General features: G+C 41.8%; 1 protein-coding gene across 1 annotated transcript in view; it reads right to left on the minus strand.

Annotated features, from left to right (window-relative positions):
• Nucleotides 1-1,558: 1,558 nt before the first annotated feature.
• The window catches only part of LOC114625248 (putative DMBT1-like protein), a 68,278-nt gene continuing 48,387 nt past the window's right edge, over nucleotides 1,559-21,449 (minus strand). The window contains exons 12-23 of the mRNA XM_028772537.1: nucleotides 20,908-21,098; nucleotides 19,914-19,943; nucleotides 16,883-16,924; nucleotides 16,567-16,620; nucleotides 12,667-12,984; nucleotides 12,089-12,121; nucleotides 9,682-9,714; nucleotides 8,096-8,249; nucleotides 6,016-6,233; nucleotides 4,048-4,365; nucleotides 3,360-3,386; nucleotides 1,559-1,716 (exon numbers count right to left, since the gene is read on the minus strand). Of these exons, the coding sequence (XP_028628370.1) occupies nucleotides 1,559-1,716; nucleotides 3,360-3,386; nucleotides 4,048-4,365; nucleotides 6,016-6,233; nucleotides 8,096-8,249; nucleotides 9,682-9,714; nucleotides 12,089-12,121; nucleotides 12,667-12,984; nucleotides 16,567-16,620; nucleotides 16,883-16,924; nucleotides 19,914-19,943; nucleotides 20,908-21,098 (1,576 nt within the window). The remainder of the gene's footprint in view (nucleotides 1,717-3,359; nucleotides 3,387-4,047; nucleotides 4,366-6,015; nucleotides 6,234-8,095; nucleotides 8,250-9,681; nucleotides 9,715-12,088; nucleotides 12,122-12,666; nucleotides 12,985-16,566; nucleotides 16,621-16,882; nucleotides 16,925-19,913; nucleotides 19,944-20,907; nucleotides 21,099-21,449) is intronic.

Here is a 21,449-nt window from a genome sequence, read left to right on the forward strand (position 1 = left end):
CCTCACCACTGTGCTATGATGGTGCTGGAAAACCTTTCTTGGGAGGAATGGAAGGAATTGTCTAGATCATCACAGGACATTTAACAGCCTTTACCTCCACCCAATAGATGGCAGTGCCCCTCGACTGACCCCAATTGTGACACCTAAAAATGACCCCAGACCTAGGGAAAAATACCTTGGAAGCAGGTATTACTATCACTTCTAGTTGAGAAACCCTTTGAAAAAATAAAAAATTTATTCATACCCTAAGAAAAAAGATGTAAATAACAATATATTTAGACTTAAAAACAATCAAACTCCAAAATTATCAACTTTCTCCTTGTTCTGGACAATATATTAAATTACTCCATAAACAGTGTGCTTTAAACTTATAGGAGGAATTGATGCTTTCGTAAGTAAGTACATTAGAGGAGATTTGGGGGTTACAGCTGCTTGGAACAGAGAGAGTGTGGTATGCTCTGCTTTACTGTCCACACTTTTTACGTCTTTAAATACATCTTTAAAGGGAGAACTTGGATCATTGGCTGTTATGGGTAATGAATGTAGGCAGAAGGACCCACAGAAGTCTGGACAAACTGAGAGACAAAGTCAGGAAGAGGAATGACCACGATGTGACAGTGTAGGAAGATGAAACCATGGTTTCATAGAATCTGGAAAGGTTTTGTTTGTCTATATGAATATATGCATATATTTGTAGTTGGCCTTTTGCATCTGAGGATTTAACTAAGTATGAGTCAAAAATATTTGACATAAATCTTTGTGCTGAGCATGTGTAGGCTTTTTTGGGGTCACCATTCCCGAAATAATACAGCTTAACAATGATTTGTCCAACATTTATATTGCATTTCTTGGGTGTTATGAATAACCTGACATGATTTAAAGAACACAGGAAAATGTACAAAGGTTACATCTAAATACTATAATATTTTATATGAGATTTAGACTTCTGTGGCAGCTTAAGGGAAATCTTGGAGCCAATCTATGAACACCAAGGGACAAGTGTATATGCAATATATAAAGATATACACATAAACATATACCTGTACGTATACATTAATATATGCATAAGTGATTTCAAATGGATGATGGCTGGAGAAAGAAGCAGGAAACACAGGTACTTGATGGTAGAAATGAATAAAACCTTTTAATTTTTGTAGAAAATTCCCTGATAGAAATTCTTGAAGGGAAAAGCAACTAAACTTACTTTACACCGTATCTGAGAAAGGAGGACCAGACAATGAGAACAAGGAAGACCAAATCTGGATCTTCAGGAGGCAGAAACTTATACACGATGAAGCAGGGGTAACGTCATCAGGTGTGGACCACCCAGCTAGAGCTCCATGTCTCAGTGACTGGGCATTCATAGGTATTACCTCAATGAATGGGATTCTGGGATAAGTGACTATAAGACACCCACAACAAAGACTATCAGTGGCCACCTGAAAAGTAAAAGTGTTTTTACAAAAAAAGTAAAAAACCCCATGGAAAAGGTATTCCTCTTGAGAAGTCACAGATTCAAATCTAGTCTGGCCACTAAAGTAGCGGAAGGCAAAGCCGCTTACTTCAGGCTTGGGATCGTCAGCTCTATGTTGAACTTCTCAGCCACATGTATCTCCCAGATGCACTCTGTGTCCGTGGGGTAGTTAGTAGGATACCAAGGACTGGAGAAGGAGCCTGAGAGACTTGAAATTACTCCTCCACAGGAGTGACTTCCTTCTGTGAAAGCAAACGAGAGACTTGTGGTAGGTGTCTTCAGGAATGTTCTTGACATTTTCCCAGGTGTGAGAGCTAGAACTGCATCAGATTCTACAGTGGGAATCACAGAACAGGAAGTGGTGTAGCTGATCTGGATAACCGCAGTTTGACTGGCATGTGTCGATCTAAGAGGAGCGTGGGAGGATGAAATCTATACGATTGGTGACCAGGACGCTGAAACTGATTGAAAGCGATGCTAGATGCATTGATGTACATTGAGGGCAGGTGGGCAGCATCCAAGTTACACTTTTGTGTGTATGTCTGTATAGGTGCATGTACATATGTATGCATGGGGTGGGCAGAGGCCAACCTTATGTTATTTCTCAGGTGCTACCCACCTTGTTTTTTTGAGACACAGTCTCTTGTTGGCCCTGGAATTCACTGGTTAAGTTAGGCTGGCTTTCCAAGGAGCACCCCAAATCCACCTATTTTTGTCACTCTCATGTTGGTATTTGAAGCACACAGCACTATGCTTAGTTTTATTTATTCATTTTTTTTAATGTGGGTTCCTGGGCTAAAACTTAGGTCCTTCTATTTGCAAGACAAGTATTTTACCAGAGGTCCACAGAGGAGCCTCAGAAGGTTTGCTTTCTTAGCAGCACTGCATTCTTGTCCCACTGGGAAGGTTTGCTATGGAATGAATCTTAGTTTTCCTGTTTGCTTATACTTCTTTTTTTTTTTTTTTTTTGGTTTTTTCGAGACAGGGTTTCTCTGTGTAGCCCTGGCTGTCCTGGAACTCACTCTGTAGACCAGGCTGGCCTCGAACTCTCGAACTCAGAGATCCACCTGCCTCTGCCTCCCAAGTGCTGGGATTAAAGGCGTGCGCCACCACCGCCCGGCTTGCTTATACTTCTTAACCCACGTCTCCATATCCACCTTTTCTCTCCTCCACATACCAACTCAGTCCTCAGCCACAATGGCCTTGCTTCTCCTCCCCCTTGTGCCCTTCCTTGCTCTGACACCACAGAGGATGGTTTGAGATCTAGTTCCATTTGGGAAATGTCACACCCAGTTCTTGTCTGAGCTACCGTTTTATTTTATTGCAATGAGTTATGATGTGGCATCTCCAAATATATGTACCGTTGCATCCAGCTTTTGCTATTCCTCTCCCACACTGTGCTTCTTCACCCACTTCCTCCTGGTTCTTTCTCTCCAGTTAGTTCCCTTGTCTACACTTCTATTACATAAATTATACTGCTCTCTATTTCTTGCCCACTTTAAAACGTCATCCCCCCATAACCCTCTTTTTACTTTCACAGCTTATGATGTACACACATAAACACACACACATGTATATACATCTTTTCCAACTACACATCTCACAGGGGATCAATGTGCAAGGTATATAAAGAGTCACTAGTTTTTAAATTTCTGCTGCACAATTACAGTCACATGAGAGCTCAGTTATTACTGGCAACCAAGGGTGGTCCTGGAGATTCTAATGTGACCAGTCTTGGGAACAGTGGAGAGGTACTGGGAATCTCAGAAGCTTCCATTGTGCAGCCAGAATTGGAAATCACTGCTCTGGTCACTGTCCATCATGTCTAGGTCAGGATACAGATTATTCACCTTTGAAGAGATGGAATTTACAGTGTTGGACTTACCTGTCGGAGAAGGAGTCACCTCTGCATCTGCATGGATGGGAAATACATGGGTTTAGGGAATTTAAATTAAGTTCTATGAACAAAAAAAAAAGTCATTCTTTTTCTAATGTGAGCATGTCTCCCTGGGAGAGCAGCATCACATCTGGGGATGTTCAGACAATAGGAAAAGCCAACAAAGTGTCCCTGGGCATCTGTTTTCAAACAAGTTGTACTCGGCATTCCCTGCCTTTCTTGCTAAGGGAGAGTTGCTCTTGTCAATTTACCAGGTCTAGAATAACCCAGGAGGCAAACCTCTGTGCTTTTCTAGGGAGTTTCCAGATTAGGCTACTGAGGTGGAAAGAGCCACTATAAATATAGCTAGCACCACTGCATGGGCTTGGGTCCCAAACTGAATGAAAAGCGAGTTCACTGCCAGCATCCATCTCTCTCTGCTTCCTGGATTCAATTCACTATGACCAGCTGCCTCAAGCTCTGTCGTCCATGACTTCTCTGCCAGAGCAGACTGCACCTGAACCATGAATCAAACCCTTCCTTTGGTAAGTTGCCTTTGTCAGGTACTATGTTTACAGCTATGAGAGAAGTAGCTAACATGGCCATTTTCAATAGAGTCACACCCCTGCTCTGTTGAGGGCTTCTATCCATCACTAAGATGCCTCGTAGAAAGAACCCATTATAGGAGGCAGAATACCTGAGCAGATAACTCCAGCATCCTCATGATGGCCACAGTTGTGATCTAACCAGGCAGAGCTGGAACACTGGCCAAAGTGGTTTTCCTTTCCTGAGCACTGAATGTTGTCCAAAAGGATGTTTCCAGAGCCTGGACCAAAGTAGGCACTTCCAGGAGCAGCAATGGCATGACCACACCCCAGCTGTCTGCATACAACCTCAGCTTCATTCATGTCCCACAGGTCATCACACACGGTGCCCCAGGCCCCCTGGTGGAGGATCTCCACACGTCCTGAGCACTGTCCAGAGCTGCCTGCCAACCGTAGCACTGGTCTTTCTTCTAAACAGAGGAAGATTTCAGTTTTGAGCATGGGGAAGTTTCTGTAGAAAGTAACATTGGATGGAGTTCTGGGACTCTTATGGAAGAGTTGGGGGAAGGACTGAGGACTCTGAAGGGGATAGGAATAACAACAGAGTCAACTAACCTGATCCCTTGAAGGCTCTCAGAGACTGAATCACCAGCCAAAGAACATACATGGACTGGACCTAAGCCCCCTACACATATGTAGCAGATATGCAGCTCGGTCTTCATGTGGGTCTCCCAACAACTGGAGTGGGAGCTGTCCACTAAAACTGTTGCCTGTTGGTGGATCCCATTTCCTTAAATGGGCTGCCCTGTCTGGTCTCATTGGGAGAGGACGTACCTAGCCCTGCAGAGATTTGATGTGTCAGAGTGTGGGGTGGGGGATACCCAGGGGAGCCTCCACCCTCTCAGAGGAGATGGGAAGGAGGAATGGGGAAGGGAGTGTGTGAGGGGGGAAACCAAGGGGAGGGCAGTGAGGTGGGTGGTTATATGGAAGAGGTTGGAAGGAGGAAAGGAAAGGAGAAATGTGATTATATTATAACCCTCAAGATAAAAAAAATAGAAGAGAGAGAGAGAGAGAGAGAGAGAGAGAGAGAGAGAGAGATCCAGATAAGTAGTTGTTTTCCTTTCCTGAACACTGAATGTTGTCCAGAAGTGTTTCCAGAGCCTGGACCAAAATAGGCACTTCTAGGAGCAGCAATGGAAGAAAGACCATGGCCAAGGTCATCACAAATGCAAACCCTTGAGGTTGTCTTGATTCCACATGGTTTTAGAGTAAGACAGAAACTAAGGTTGAATCTCATTCTATTGCCCCCTACATGACAATTACTTCACCTCTCTGAGCTGTTTTCTCATTTGTAAAATCTATCAAGTGTTTATCATAGAGGCTCTCGGGATCAATTAGGGAGAGCCCACATATAAGATACAGAGATCACACCCAGAAAGAAATTTCTTTCTTCAGAGACAAACAAACCCAAACTTCAGGCAGAAACTTACTACTTGTCTGGTTTTCTGGCAGTCTCAAAGAATTACTGGAGTTCCTGCAGGGGGAACCTAAACATCAGCCATCTCACAACTGACAGGCAGTGCTCCTTGCAGGGTACAAATTGAATATAGCTCTGCAATGACTGTCTACAAGGCCAAGGCTAACAGGAATCCCCAAGCCTCCAGTCAGAGTGCACATATGGTTTAAGGCATGCTACATGTGAGTTGAGTCAACAGGTAAAGGGGGAGCGGGCATAAAATCTCCAGGAGTGTTGGGCTTCCATGTTTCAGAACTCTGGACAGTTCCCAGTGTGCTTGTGATAGCAAATGTAGCCTGAAGACCATTCCTTGAGCATAGTTTTCCATGGAAGCTGCCTGGCCTTTTATAAGTACCCTTTGCATCATTTGTGCAGGATGTATGTTACCATCTTACTGTTGTTTGCTACTGGGCCCTCATGATGAGAAAATCTATCCCCTTGTGATGCTACCAACTCTAGCAGGTGTGTATGTGTGGGGTGTGTGTGTGTGTGTGTGTGTGTGTTTGGGGGTGTAGGTTAAAACTGAACTAGGCTTTTGTGATTAGGAGTGTCAAGTCAGAAATTGTTCTCTATTAACTCTCCAAGGTTACCCGAAGCTTCCTACCTGACTCCCTTCCGTCTTGTGGAATTGCATTGAAGAAAGCATAAAAGCCAGTGTTTGTTGTCATATAATCACTGCGGAACACCACTGTCAAGATGTCTGAGGAGGAGAAAAATACCACAGCTGATGGGGCACAAAATTTTCCCATGGAGAGTGATGCAATTCTGGGGCCATCAAAGATTTCAATTGAGTCATAGGGACATCCAAGGATATCTTCCAGGCTGGGTGGGAGATGAAAGCTGGGTATTAGTGGCACAGTACTGACATCCTCAGTATCAATGCCCCGAAATGTGACAATATCAGAACATGAAGTATTCATTAGTCTTTCTCAAATGCTTTATCAGGATTCTATTTTCTTTGCCTAGGTAATATATGAAGTTTTTAAATACAACTTTATCGTGATTTTTAAAATCATAGTGATTCTAACCAGCCACAAAGATACTGTTTGTTAGGAATTTGTGATTGCTGTTTGTTTGGGTTTAAAGCAAGTCTGAACAGCCTTGACACAGTCTCGATTGAACCATGAGTTGGTGCCTGGCTGAGGCTGGTTTGTCATGGAATCTCATGGTCTTGGTCCGCTGCAGCACGTGTACCATGTCGGAGAAGAAAGGCCTTGTGAAGTTTTTTGTGGAAGAAAAGTTTTGGTGAGGAACTGGAGCTTTGACATCAGACAGATCAGCATCTGTTGTCAATGGGCAAGCTAATTATTCTCCATGGTCTCATTCTCCTCGTATCTAATGAGGATGGTAAAGACATTTGTAGGTTATAAAGATGCTGGAGCATGACAAAGCCTAGAAGCATATAACCCAGGGTCTATAGAGATAGCTCAGTAAGTAAAGTGCTTGTCATTAAACCCAAGTTTAGTCCCCAGAACCCATGTGAAAATTCTGGTTATGGTGGCCTAGCTACTTCAAGAGCCCAAGGCCAATGAGCAACCTCTCTTGAAAAGCAAGGTGAATAGTGCCTGAATGACACCTGAAATGACCCTTGACCTCCATGTGAACATAGGTGTAGAAGAATCATGTAATCCAGGGTATAGACACACAGTCAACATTCTAAAACATCAGCTATGACTTTCTGGCATGGCCATGAGAGGGTGGCAGTAACTACTGGACATTGTCCTCTTTGTGTCAGAGGAAAGGCAATGGCTATTCTATCACCTTTCACTTTGGGAAACATTTAAAAAATGTGTACCCAAGCCTTGAATAGTTGACCAACATGTCTAAGGAGTCTCCTAAAGTCTATATAAAATATAGACAAGCAAAAGGCTAGCCTGAATGGAGATATAGTGGTGCTTAGTGTATAAGTTCAGTGGTTTTGAGCATTTAGGGAATATATTTTGTCCTCTGAGAGGCTTTACCAGAAGCTGACTGAGACAGATGCAGATACCTATAGTCAACCATTGGACTGAGGTCAGGGACCCCTATGGAAGAGTTCGGGGAGGGACTGAAGGAGCTGAAGGGGATGGCAACCCCATAGGAAGAACAACAGTATCAACTAACCCAGATCCCTCAGAGCTCCCAGAGACTAAGCTACCAACCAAAGAGCATACATGTGCTGGTCCATGGGCCCCACTACCTATGTAGCAAAAGACTGCCTTGTCTGGGCTCAGTGGGAAAGGATGCACTTAATCCTGTAGAAACTTAATTCTCCAGGGAAGGAGAATGCTAGCGGGGTAAGGTGGGAGTGGGTGGGTAGGGAAGCACCCTCCCAGAAGCAAAGGGAAGAGAGGATGGGGTGAAGAACTCATGGTAGGGGGAACAGGAAGTGGGCAGCATTTGGAATGTAAATAAATAAAATATCGATAAAAATAATAAATCCAGATAAGATTAAAAAAATAAAAAATTAGAAGTCAAATTTCCAAAGCTGAGCTGTGTCAAAAACATTGATAAATGGCTTGCTGCATTTTTCTAGCTAGAGATAACTATTAGTGCTACAAAATTAATTCAGAGTTGAACTTGGGGATGCTCCTATGTGTGTGCTCTTATGCTTTTTTGATCAGTAAAGAAAATGTCTTTACCACAGCTAAGCAAAGCAATATTCTTATCCAGATTGAACCCTCTCTTTAAAACTAGTTTCTTACTTCAAATTTGGAATCATGAGCTCTATTCGAAAATTTTTCTCCACATGGATCTCCCAAACACATTGTATGTCTGTTGGATAGTTTTCTGGGTACTGTGGACTCGTAAATGAACCAGAGAGGCTGGAAATGACTCCTCCGCAAGAGTTTCTTCCTCCTGAAATAAGGAAAAGCATGTCATGTTGCAGCCACATGGTGTCATTGAGTGATCTTAGGAATGACCAGCTCACAGACAGTGTGATCAGGACAGACAAGTCAAGTGTGATCATGTGGCTGTTGTCCCTGGTGAGCTGAAACCATTCAATCTAATTCTGATGGCTCAAAGGTATCTCCACGTGAGAATTCCCTGTCTTCCCCTTTGCTCCAACCACCTGCAAAGAGATGTTCAACTTATATGCTATGCTTACCACATCTCTCTTTCCAAAGGGAAGGAATCTTTGCTTGCTAGGAGAAAGATAAGGCTCTGGATTATCAGAGATAGGGAAAGACTATCACAGAGACAGGCTATCTGGCTTGTATATGGGGAAGCACTTTGAGACGGTTTGTGAAGCAAGAGTGGCAAACAACTTCATTGTCCAATGGGTCAAGGAAGGAAACAGATCATGGGCACAGCTGATAGCCTATGACTGAGACCACCTCTCAGTACATAGTAAAGCACTTTGTTGGATCATGTTCGCTTATTTTAACGCAGTGTGTTCAGAATGGAACTTGTAGATTTGGGGATTTATGAAAGTTAAACAAGACAAAGATCTAGTTCTTCCATAGTCATTGTAATTTTAGCATGAAAAGATATAGCCCTACACAGGTATACAAGGCAGCTTGCTGCCTAAAAAAGTAGATAACAAATTAATCTGGTTATTTTGAAAGCACAATATACTTCACTTGAATGTAAATTTTATGAAGATGCTTGATTTTTCTTCTTTTCACCTCAATGACACCTAGTAATCCTCCTAGGCTCCCACAGTTTTCTAATCTTTCCTAAGATGGATCTTTGAGCTGGTTCGAGACATCCTACACCTCTGCCACTGATTATATTCTGGGATGGGAGAAAGCTAGAATCATATCCAAGGTATTGCACAAGTGCTTTCCACCAGAGCCCATTCCCCAGTCCTTTTTGTAGAGACAAAGTCTTATTATGTAGCCAAGAATGGCCTTGAACTCAAACCCTCCTGCCTGTACCTCTCAAGTAACAAGATGACAGCTGTATGCCACCACACTCCACACTCCATTGATCACCTCTATAGGTTATAATAATAGGGTCAAGACACACATGTGTGATAGGAGATGAAAAAAAAGGTGTCTATGAGCATCCACTCCAGGGCTGTGCTTAAACAAGGCAGGCTGAGTGTGGGTGAGATGCACTGCAGAACTACATCTACTAACCTGTTGACTTCTTGTCTACTTTATCCTGGGAAGAACCACAGCCTTCCTTTCCCTCATGCTCCTCCTAATACATAGTCACCATTTACAGAATGGCAGCAGAGAAGTAAGCCCCGCACCCACATGCCAGTGACTCCGTTGTGCTATATTCCTGGATGTTGCCTGGAACCTGCTGACATGGAGTTACCATGTCATAAAGAAGTGACTACCTGTTATTGGATCCTGAGAAGTTGGAGGAGGACCTGGAAGGGAAAAAAGAAGATAATAATGACATCTGGGGGAAATCTTTGGTCTCATCTACAAGATAGTGCATGGTGAATGGTTTCCTTGAAGACATCAATGTATTTGGTGCCAACTTAGAAGAGTCTGAAGCTGCTAAGTGAACATTCTCTATAGTTATATGGCAGATCAAAGCCAGCCAGCAATACTTGGACATGCCTCTTATCACCAGATGAGGAGTAGGCTCCCTCCCTTGAACCTGAGTGGGCTCTGTAATTGCTTTGAATAGAATATGGCAGAAGCCATGCTATGTCTTAAGGGACTACTGACATATACTTCCTGTTTCTGAGCCTAGGGATTACTTATACAGCTTCACACCATTCCATCCCTTAAAGAGACTGGATGAAGAAGCCCTGAGACTCCCTGGAAAGGAAGAGGGCTCACTTTTGCAGTTGCACTTGCGAAGGCACCAATGATGTATATGAAGCTATCCTGAGCTCTCCAAACTAGAACACAGGTAAATCACACTGAAACCTGAGCTTGATGCTCTGAGGAGCAGAAGAATCTCCCAGCTGATCCCTGCCCAAGTCCTTGACACACAAGACTATGGCATGTATTGGAATGTAGCTGTCTTAAACCATTAAGTTTTGAGGACACAATGGATAACCAGAATGGATTTTACTTTATTTCTTTATCACCTATACAATTCCCGTGCAAAATGAGCAAACTACAGACAACACTTCATTGAATAGCTACTGTTGGAGATTTAGCTCAGTGGTAGGGTACTTGCCTGGCAAGTGCAAGGCCCTGGGTTCAGTCCTCTGGTCTGAGAAATTTGACCTTAATTGTGGCTTTGTAGCTTTAGGCATCACTTCTTTTCTCAGTAATGACCTCAACACATAAGCTCCCTTGCCTCAGACACCCAACACTCATCAAGATCTCCTCCAGGCAAATTCCAAGAGAGGTGTTTCTTTCAATGACTTGTGACTTGTGTGCTTCTTGCAGCTGGAGAGATAATCCAGGCACATTCAAAGGGTAAATTCCAACTTTCTCTCAAGATAAATCTTACAAGATATGTCTCCTGCTGGGGAGAAATGTGAGAAGTCCTGGGAGAGCAGAGAAAGGAAGAGGTGCTTTCTCTAAGCTGTCCCTGATAGAGGGAGTGTGGGCAGGCTTTGGACCTCCCTTATCCTCAACCGTAGGGATTAAGTAATTAATGAATCAAGGATCCTTGCATTGTATCTTTGTTTGTACATTGCATTGTACCAGTGTTTTGGGCAGAGCTTGTAATGAAAAGAAATATATCTTCATTCACCTCCAATATCATTCTAGAATTTATAGTATTAGTCTGATTCTTCTAATACCTCTCTGACTCTCATATATATATATATATATGTGTGTGTGTGTGTGTGTGTGTATGATTATTTAAGATTACTTACTACTACATAAGGTAATATAAAGTAATATACTTTACTAATATAAAGTAATATTATATATTACTATTATATATTACTTACTATTATAATATATAATGTATGTATATATTTTCAGTATAAAAACTTAGTTCTCCCATTAATTTGTTTAATGATCAAAACTGCTTAACCTTTCTTAAATCTTCTTTCTAAAAACATAGCATGAAACTTAGTTCTCCCATTAATTTGTTTAATGATCAAAACTGCTTAACCTTTCTTAAATCTTCTTTCTAAAAACATAGCATGTGTGACTTTTAAGGAATTTTCGTGGTGATGAACAATAGCCTGAGCAAACTGTCCCCTCATTTTTACTATAGCATTGTCTGATCCGGGTGTCCTGGGCCAATGTGTGTGGCAAGTGACTAGAGGTCAAGTGTACTGGGAGTTTGGCCCATATCCCTTGGATAGCCAAAAAGTGCCTTGCTAACTTTTATGTATCTGTTTATCTGAAAAACATAAATAATCAAAATATCTTCCTTGAGGGAATTAAGAGCTGGAGGATGTCCCTGATTTATGAAGATTTGACATATGGGTTTTCAAGTAGGAGAAACCGTCCTTCAAATTTTGAATGTGGATGTTTTCCTTGGGTCACATATGTGGTCTGGTCCTCCCTTGGGATGCTGGGCCTCAGCAGTGAGCTCCTGGGCACCACAGAGAGTGAGAATGACAGGTGCTCTGTGCACTGTTGCTGAGCCGAGGCATTCAGAAGGTTAGCTATGTGGAATGCAGTCTTTGACTTATGGTAGTTTTATAGTGGGCTTTCTGAGATATAACTCCATCATAAGTTGAGAAGAGCCCATCTATACATGTACAAAGAGCTCAGAATGTCTGGCTCTTAGCATTTTTTAAAAGGTATTTGGTACTGTTTTCACAGTTGTTCTTCCTGAGTGGGAAGTTTCCTTAACTAGGAGAGCAGTGGACATACCTGGCGGCACAGGTGGAGGAGGGGCATCTGAATCTGTATACAGAAAGAGAAACGACAGGTCATTCTCTCTGATGAGATCAAAGGATGGAAGGTGAGGTGACACGAGGGGGATGGTGAGTAAGAGGGACAGACTCATGACCTTTCTGGGTACAGAAATCAGCTCCTAGAACCATCAATTGGACACCCTCATCTAAGGTGAGTTATTGGCTTAGAAAACTTAGCCCAGCCACTAGGTAGGCTGTGTCTCATGGTGGGTAGAGCTAGGCTACTCGTGGTACCCCTATGCTGAATTCCTGGGGACTCTCAAAGTGCAGGCTCCTGGATTCCTTCCCAAACCTACTCAGTGATAGTTTCTTAAGAGAGTAACCCTGGAATCTTTACTGCAGTGCCCTAGAGTAGTGCCCGTAGATATCCTAGACTTCCCATAACCGCCAAGAGCTACTCATGACAGGGTAAGTGTCTGTACCCAGGACCTGATCCTGAAGAGTTGCTTAAAGAATCAAATGGGTGGATGGAAAATTTCACCCATAAAGGATAGTTTCAAAATTCCTTCCGTTGCATAGGAAGAGAGTGAATACCTGAGCAGATAACACCAGCATCCTCATGGTGGCCACAGTTGTGTTCAGACCATCCCGAATGTGGACACTGGCCAAGATAATGTTCCATTCCAGAACACTGAAGGTTGTCTAGGAAGATGTCTCCTGACCCTGGGCCAAAATAAGCCTCACCAAGACTAGAAACGGCCTGACCACACTCTAGCTGGCGGCACACGACCTCAGCTTCATTAGAACCCCACAGGTCGTCACACACGGTGCCCCAGACTCCCTGGTGGAGGATCTCCACTCGTCCTGAGCACCGACTGGAGCCACCCACTAGGCGAAGCTCTGGCCAGTCTCCTGGAGAGAGAGAGAGAGAGAGAGAGAGAGAGAGAGAGAGAGAGAGAGAGAGAGAGAGAGAGAGAAAGAGGTGGTATGAGTCCTCACACCCCAATACCTTGCCTGGAATCCTGCAGTACTAGGCTCAGAGGAAGGCTGGGTAGAGCCTTGGGCATTCATTCATCTTCATATTTACCATGGATTTCTGAGCTGCAGTTTGTGGGGATTGCAGCAAATTTTATTTCAGCAGACTTTTTTGTTTCCCGTGTTAGCCACGGATGGTAGAACCATAGACCCTTAGTGAATCTGAGTCTATTTACTTGTGAAATATAAACACAGTTCAATGTACAGTTCCATACTGTGATAAATACAACAAAAGCAAAGACAGGACATTAGGGGATAAGGGCAGAGAGGAGACCCTGGCAGACACCCTTTAGAAATGTGACAAGGAGCTAGTAAGTAGAAGAGCCAACAAAACAAAACAAAACAACCAAACAAAAGCAAACCAACAAAAACAAAACAAAAACAAAAACCCCCAAAACCAAAACCCAAAAAACCAAAAAACATAAAACAAAAACCATCCTTTGGACCAGAGAGAAGAGTACAGGCAAGGAGCCCTAAGGAGCCGTGTCACTTTGGTATGTGTCACACCAACCCCAGTAGAATCTGTGTGACAAGTTCCACAGACCGAGGCGAAAACTTCAAAAGAAGGAGGCCTCCTGGGACCGGTTGTGGAACTCTTGCCAGGAACAAAACATTGAGTTGTAGTTCTCACGGCAACTTATCCGTTTTAGTTTCTCTTATTCCTTTTCTTATTTACAACATGTTCCTGATAGCCTACACCAAGATCTTAAGCAAAGAAAATGGGCAAGAGATCATCCCTTGAGATGGGGTCACTAACATGACCTTGCCTCCAGGGAAACTGACTTTATAATCATTTACAAAGCTACATAATAGTATTGTGATTAAAAAAAATGTTTCCAAGAATAAAATTTCATATGGCTACATGTGTGTCATCAGAGGAGGGCTTTGGTATATGGTAAAGAAAGCTTTAAATAAAAGGAATTAAAAGAGTTTAAATTTGCACATTGAAGATTTATAAAAAATCAGATATTAGATGTTAAATAATAGTTGATTATAAAGATTAATTTACCTGCTCTTGGAGATCTGCCACCAGCCTTGGATGACTGCCCCACTGAATACATCTTTTTAGAGTCGTAATACTTGAATGCTTTTTATTGTGTTAAATAACATTAATGATGTTACCTGTTCTGTTTGTGATTTATTGAATATATCTTTTTAGGGTTGATATGCTTGGACGATTCTTGTGCTTTGATGATTGCTTTCCTGTATACATCTCCTAGGAGCTGCAATATTTGTTTTTTTCTATGTATAAGCACCCTTGCTTGAGAGCTGAAAAATACATTCAGATTCAAACTGCCTCTGTGTTTGTTTCTGTTTGTCACCACCAAATCCTTACCCACCTAGCTTTCGAGGACCCTCATCCCAGGGACTCCCATATCCGTCTGGGGTGATCCGTGGCAGGTATGTACCTTTTCTCTTGGTGTTATGCCAGTGAGGAAAATGACCAAGTATGTAGCCTATTTTTTTTAGATAATACATGAATACTTTACAAACGATGGATATAAATATGAACACGCATGCATACACACACAAAACATCACATGTGAAAAACCGAAAAGAATCCCAGACAGACTTTCCCATGGCATTCCGTAACAGTTTTTGCAGCCTGAAGGAGTGAACTCAGAGGTGAAAGACCAAACAGCCCAGAGATAAAGTCAAAGGCAGCCAATACTTAACTTCCACCCGTAAAAGACACCACTGACCTGGAACATCAGACAGAGGTTTTTCAGCATCTGTAAGTAAGAAAAACAAATAGGTTGATATTGGGAGGAACTCCAGGTTTTAATAACAGAAGATAAAGTTTAATTATACTGTCATATGCATTGATTAATCACTTATCAATCCTTTTAAAGAACATGATACCAGAAAAATCAAATTTATCAATAGGTCTAAAATAAGCTTCTCTCTAGGGTGTTAGTTTATTACAGCAAAATGAGAAAATGGACAGATGTAGAATGTTGTGGTTTGAATAGTGTCTGCTCCCAGAAGCCTGAGCCTATTTACTGGTGAAATAGATACATTAGTAGCATGTATTGCTCTGTATGGGCAGCTCTGTGGACTGCAAGCCCATTCTATTGACAGTGACTGAGTTTTTTGGAGTTACATCTGCAATTGTACCTGTTTCCTTAAAGACATTGAATTGTCAGACAGGGCTAGCACTAGACATCCCAGAAGGAACCGATTTACTCACAACTACTCACACATAAATCAAGGCATTTTAAAAAAAATGACACAGGAAATTAAAATTAGTCATCTCCCAGAATTTCCTCTATGTTATGATTAAGGAGAATACTGAGACATACACTTCTTTGTTGGGTAGTAAGTCAGTGCTTTGTCAAAAACATCTTTGCTGCAAAAGAGCAGTTAGACTTCTAGTTTCCTAAGTGAAGATGAAGAGACTGGTGCTCTGAAAACATAGCTGCTGCACAGATGCAGTCTGGAAGTTCATAGCAGCTCTGAGAGCCAGGCCATGTGGCCCTGACCTTCCTGCAGCAGGCTGCTGCTTCCCTATTCAGATATATTCTTGGCATATTTCAGCAAAGCACACATTGCTAATGATTACTGCCAAATGAGAAACTTAGAGTACCTGAGCAGATGACACCGGCATCTTCATGGTGCCCACAGTTGTGGTCTGACCAGCCAGAATGAGCACACTGGCCCAGGAAGTGCTCCACCCCAGCACATTGGAGGTTATCTAGGAAGATATCTCCTGAACCAGGGCCAAAGTAGGCCTTGCCAAGGGCAGACACAGCCTGACCACACCCCAGCTGTCTGCACACGACCTCAGCTTCATTCAGGTCCCACAGGTCATCACACACAGTCCCCCAGACTCCCTGGTAGAGGATCTCCACACGCCCTGAGCATCGATTGGAGCCACCCACCAGCTGCAGCTCCGGCCAGTCCCCTGCAGACAGAGACCTGGTGACTGTTGTCATCTGAGAGCATGACAACTTTCCACGAGATGTTTGAGCTTCCCTCTCCTATATTCTATTAGATAAAGAAAACCTACTAGAGTCAGCCAACTAGTCAACCCCAGCTGGAGTGTGATAAGTCACAGGAGTTGTCAATAGCATTTAGGGTGTACAAAATCCACTGATTACTATCTGTTATGTCAGAAACATGCACAAATCTGTTTGGGTTAAATGCAGAAAAAAAATGAAACTTGTACAAAACTTTGTTATTTTGTGAGAAATTTTCAAGTGTCACTTTTATGATAGCTCAAGGTTATGGAGCAGGGTGTTGGCATGCCAACCTTATCTGTGAAGGAACTGAAAGTAGAAAAATCAAAAGGATTCCCCTGAACTCTACTCGTGGCAAACAGCGTGTCTATTTAAGGCCCTCCACACTCCCTGCTTCAGAAGTGCCTTATTCTTTTTCTGCTGGTCTAGTTCACTGCTCTGAGGCTCTGCCCATTTTGGAAAAATCAATTAGCGATTGAGATGGTGAGACTAATTATACCTGAGTCAGGCACAGGAAGAGGTGAGATGTTCCCACTGGGAGTATTTGAGAATTCTGAAAGGTACAAAAGCAAAACCAAGCAATAATAACAGCTATAACAACAAAACAACCTGTTTATTCAGGACGTAAGAGCTGGAAGACTGTAGGGGTTTGCAATGGCCCTAAGTCCTAGGGTAGAGTCAGTTGACCCATTTGCAAGCAAATGGACTGTATGTAGTTCTAGCATTCCACACACGAAGCAGGTACAGCAAGTACAGACATGGATGCTGAGAGAAAGAGACACTTGGTATTCAAATGGGTGCCTTCTGGGACTTACGTGGTCTTTCTGTTACCATCTTGGAAGTTTCTGTGGGAATAGCTGTGGAGACAAGATGAGGGTAGACTTAAGAAATCAAGGGCACCATCCTTAGATCAGTCTTCATTGAACACCCAGATCTCCCTTGATTCTCTCACCTTGTCACTTATATAATAAAATATGTCCTAAGCCAACGCCTCTCTTCACATGGGACGCATGTAGCCCAGAAGCATGGAAGCTGACTGAAATGACCCTCTGCCTCCTCACCAAATATAACTTAATTTATATTAAAATATTAATATTATATTAAAATAGTAAATATTATATTAAAATAATAAAATAAATAATAAACAATAAATTTATATTAAAATGCAAATACTAATACACATTTTTCCTGGGAGGAACCCTCCACCATTTTTTGACTTGTTTCTTGTGATGGCTAGTCTTAATTTTAACTGAATTTTCATTGTAGAGGTATATCTGCCTCTTCAGTTAGATTTATTCCTAGATATTTTATTTTTTAGAAGCTATTTTGAATGGAAATGTTTCCATGATCTCTTTTTCAGCATGTTTGTTATTGGTATATAAGATGGCTCAGTGGTTAAAAACAGTGGCTATTCTTCCAGAGGACCTGAGTTCAATTCCCAGCACCCACTTAGCAGCTGACAACAGTCTGAATTCCAGCTCCAAGTGATTTGACACCCTCACACAGACATACATGCAGGCAAAACACCAATCCACATAAAACAAAAATAAACCCTTTTTAAAGAGAAGTATATATATGATTTTCATAAGTTGATTTGGTATATGTCATTTCACTAAAAGTCTTGATCATTTCTAGAAGTTTCCTGTTGGCACTTTTGGATCCTTATGTTTGATGTCAAATTATCTGCAAATGGGGATAATTTGACTTCTTCCTTCACTATTTGTATCTCTGGAATCCTCTTCTCTTGTCTTATAGCTTTAATTAGTGCTTCAAGAAGTGGGGGAAATAGTGGACATCCTGTGAGGAGCCATCATAGGACAAGCTAATAACTAGCAGGTGATCTTCCTGAGATGGTCTGCTTTGAATTAATAAATAATCCATAACAGATTTGCTTCCATAGGCAAGGCCCAGGAGAAAATCATTTAGGAAAAATTCTTATTAATATGCTTTTCCTGTTATTATTATATATATATGACAATCACTAGGTATTAGCCCACACTTTTGAGCAGATCTCTGCAGAACTACAAAGATGTACTGTTTCTTAGTAATGCTATATAGACATATAGGTGAATTATTAATTCTTAATGATGATCCTATAAGAATTCCTAAAGTTATATCAGTGTTTATTAAGCTCTTTTATAGTGGTACTGCTATTAGGTCCTTTCTGATCATCAAAACTGCAAAATGAGAACTGTCAGTCTCCCATGTGTCACTATTAACTGCCTCTAGATAGTAACCAGACTTTCTACTACTCAGAGCACATCCCAAGAAGTTGTAAAAGGTCATAAAAAGGGAACTACAATCTATTACAGGTGCTTTGGCAGAAGATAAAATATTAACTTGTTTTATCTATACAGAACTTCACTTATAACTTAGTTATGGTTTTAAACTTTCTATGAACCTGTGGAGCTGTGACAGGTGATGAATGTTTAGCCAGATAATTACTCCTAATGGATATGCATGTAAACATTCTCTGTTGTAAAATTCTTATTCAATTATGATTTGAATTTATGTGTAAACTTGTGATGAACTTTTTACCATGTGATCATATATTCTTAAAGATGTATAAATGCTCAGGACAAAGAGAGGCTTGTGAATTCCCCTTGCCCCGCTTAGGATTTTTCCGGCTTTTCTCTCAACTAACTCGGACCCCTGAGGCCTCCCAGAGACTGAGCCACCAACCAGGCAACATACGTAGGATGGTCTGAGGTCCCTGGCAAATATACAGCAGAGGGCTGCGTGTTCATTTCTTTTATAATTTTATCTTCATGGAATTTTTTAAAATATAAGTTTTTTTATCATAATAGGTTTTTAAAAATGTACTTCCCTATATTATTCTGAATGTCATTGTTCTTTGTCATAATGGTTCCATGTTCATTTCTAATTCTATTAATTTGGATAATCTGCTTTCTTTTGGTTAGTTAAGCCAAGGGTCTATTGATTTTATTTATCATCTTGAAGAACCAGCTCTTAGATCTGTTGATTCTTTGTATTGTTTTATTTACTTCTATTTTATCAATTTCTGCTCTGATCTTTATTATTTCTAGGAGGCAAACCTCTGGGAGAATCTGTGAGGCCATTGACATAGAGCTTCAACTGAAGTGAGAAGGCACATCCTATGTGTGGGCATGGTCTTTGCATAGGTATGGTCCCAGGCCGATTAAAAAGCAGAAAGTGAGCAGAACACCTGTATTAACCTTTCTCTGCTTCCTGACTGTGGATGCCATTTGAGCTTTACTCACCACAACCAGAGCCACTGTGTGCCTTCCCAGGCATGGTAGGTTGCATTTCAAACTGTGAGCCAAAATGAACCTTCTTTCCTTAAGTTGCTTTTGTCAGGTATTTTGTAATTGTTTTTTAAACAAGGAAGATAACTGATATGCTTCTGCTGTATTAACTTTTTGAAGTGGAATATCTAATTAAGTATGTCTTACATTGGTTAAAAACAAGGAATTCAAAAATTAAATAGACAATTATCAACACAAAGTGACCTGGTGGTTGAGTAAATGTAACTTGGTTCCAATGTGACTAGGCATTAGGTTCATGCAGAAACCCTGCAGACAGATTGTCTCTGTCATCTGAGACTTGAACTAAGAACTGGGAAACAGGAGAGTGGGAGCAAAGGTTGACAGTAAATCACCAGGAAGGCTGGGCATTGCAGTGTACTCAGGAAACAGAGGCTGGTGGATCTCTGTGAGTTTGAGGCCAGCCTGGTCTATACAGTGAGTTTCAGGACATCCAGGGGTGCTTAGTAAGACCCCATCTCAAAAATAAATCATCAAGAGTAAGGGTAGAAGAAGAAACATGAACCAAAAATGGCATGCAGTGACTTGAGAGTTGACTCACTGATCAGATACGGGGTCTTTGTTGTCATCTCTGCAAAAACAAGAAAGCTACGATCAACAGATATATCATCCCGATTATGAAGACATATTTGACCCATTGTTTGGTACAGAGCATTTCCTCTGTCTTACAGCTTTCTCAGTGAGTTAGCCCATCGCTTACTAAAGGCCCTGGAGACTTTATTAACACCATCTTAGACAAAACAGATATGAGGCCTGACTGGTATTTATAGGTAGAGAGTAGTGTAGAACCCCAGGTAATTACTGAACCTCTGAGGCCTCCGTTTCCCCTTGTAAAAAGAGACGATCCATGGGTTTGTGCAAGTATAACACATTCAAGGAGCTTATCTGTGCTAGCAGACGGATGTTATTGTGAGTATTGGGCTCACATTGTTTTAATTGATCTTACTAACTTGTGCACACTGTGCTTTAACAGAGACCCTTGGCTTAGCTTTTGCCTTCCCAGCATGCATTGCATCTCATTTCCAACACTGATCTTACGCCTCATGAGTTCTCTTGCTGTTTCTCTATGAACAGCTTACCTAGTGTCTCAGGCAAAATCAAAATGGATCTCCCCTGGTGTTTTCCCTGGTGTTTGTAGTCTATAGTGGCCCTGTCTTTTCTACTGTCCCCTTTCGATGTGCACATGTGTCTCTGCAGCACATTCTAGTACACACACTATTTTATTGGTTTGCTTTAACTTAGTATATATTCCATTTATCCTCTAATTTTGTCTTGTATATTAATCTTGACCTCCTTATCGGTATGTACAAGCCTGAGAGGTCCTAGAGTGAATGTGTTTCCTTTCTCTGTCTATAACACTCATCTAGGACTAGAGTCAGGGTGTTATCAGAAATGACTCCCTAATGGCCCAGCTTCTGTTGTATGAATCCTCATGACAGATTGCCCATCAGTGAAGAGTCTTGTCCAAGATTACAGAACAAATGATGGCACATCACCAGGAAGTGCAGAGCTGTGACTCCACACCATCTTCTTACCTTTGGCTTCAAAATAATAATAAGCCATGAAGTTTTTCCCGATGTTGTTCTCGCCTCGGAAGTACACAAGGGTCATTGAGTTGGAGTGGCATGCAAAGGTGACATGCAACCCTCGGCAGGGTTTCCCCAGGGACTTCGTGGAGGATGGAGGGCCATCCAGGATTTCAAAATACTCATTGGTGCAGTCGAGGCTAGGGAAGCAAATATCATGAATACCTCTTAGTCTCTTCATCACAAGGTTAGGAGGTATTTTGTGAGTCCTGTTTTATGTTACAGAAGTAAAAATGCCGGGGACAAGCCCAAAGCCTGTCTGTGATGTAGACACAGTATGATCACTTTATCCTGTAATTTTCCTCTGAAAAATATTGTCTGAAAGGAATGGGACTTTTAGCAGATGGAAGAGGAAGAACACTGACTCTAGAGGACCCTGTTCAGGACCTGGGAGCTGCTGTGACCACAGGGTACTGCATAGTCTTGGGCCAACAGCTAATCAAGGTCATTTCACTATGTGATGTTTGAGAGAAAAAGTCTAAAATCAGCAA

The sequence above is a fragment of the Grammomys surdaster genome, unplaced genomic scaffold (genome assembly GCF_004785775.1).
Source record: "Grammomys surdaster isolate TR1022 unplaced genomic scaffold, NIH_TR_1.0 214, whole genome shotgun sequence".
NCBI classification, from domain to species: Eukaryota; Metazoa; Chordata; class Mammalia; order Rodentia; family Muridae; genus Grammomys; species Grammomys surdaster.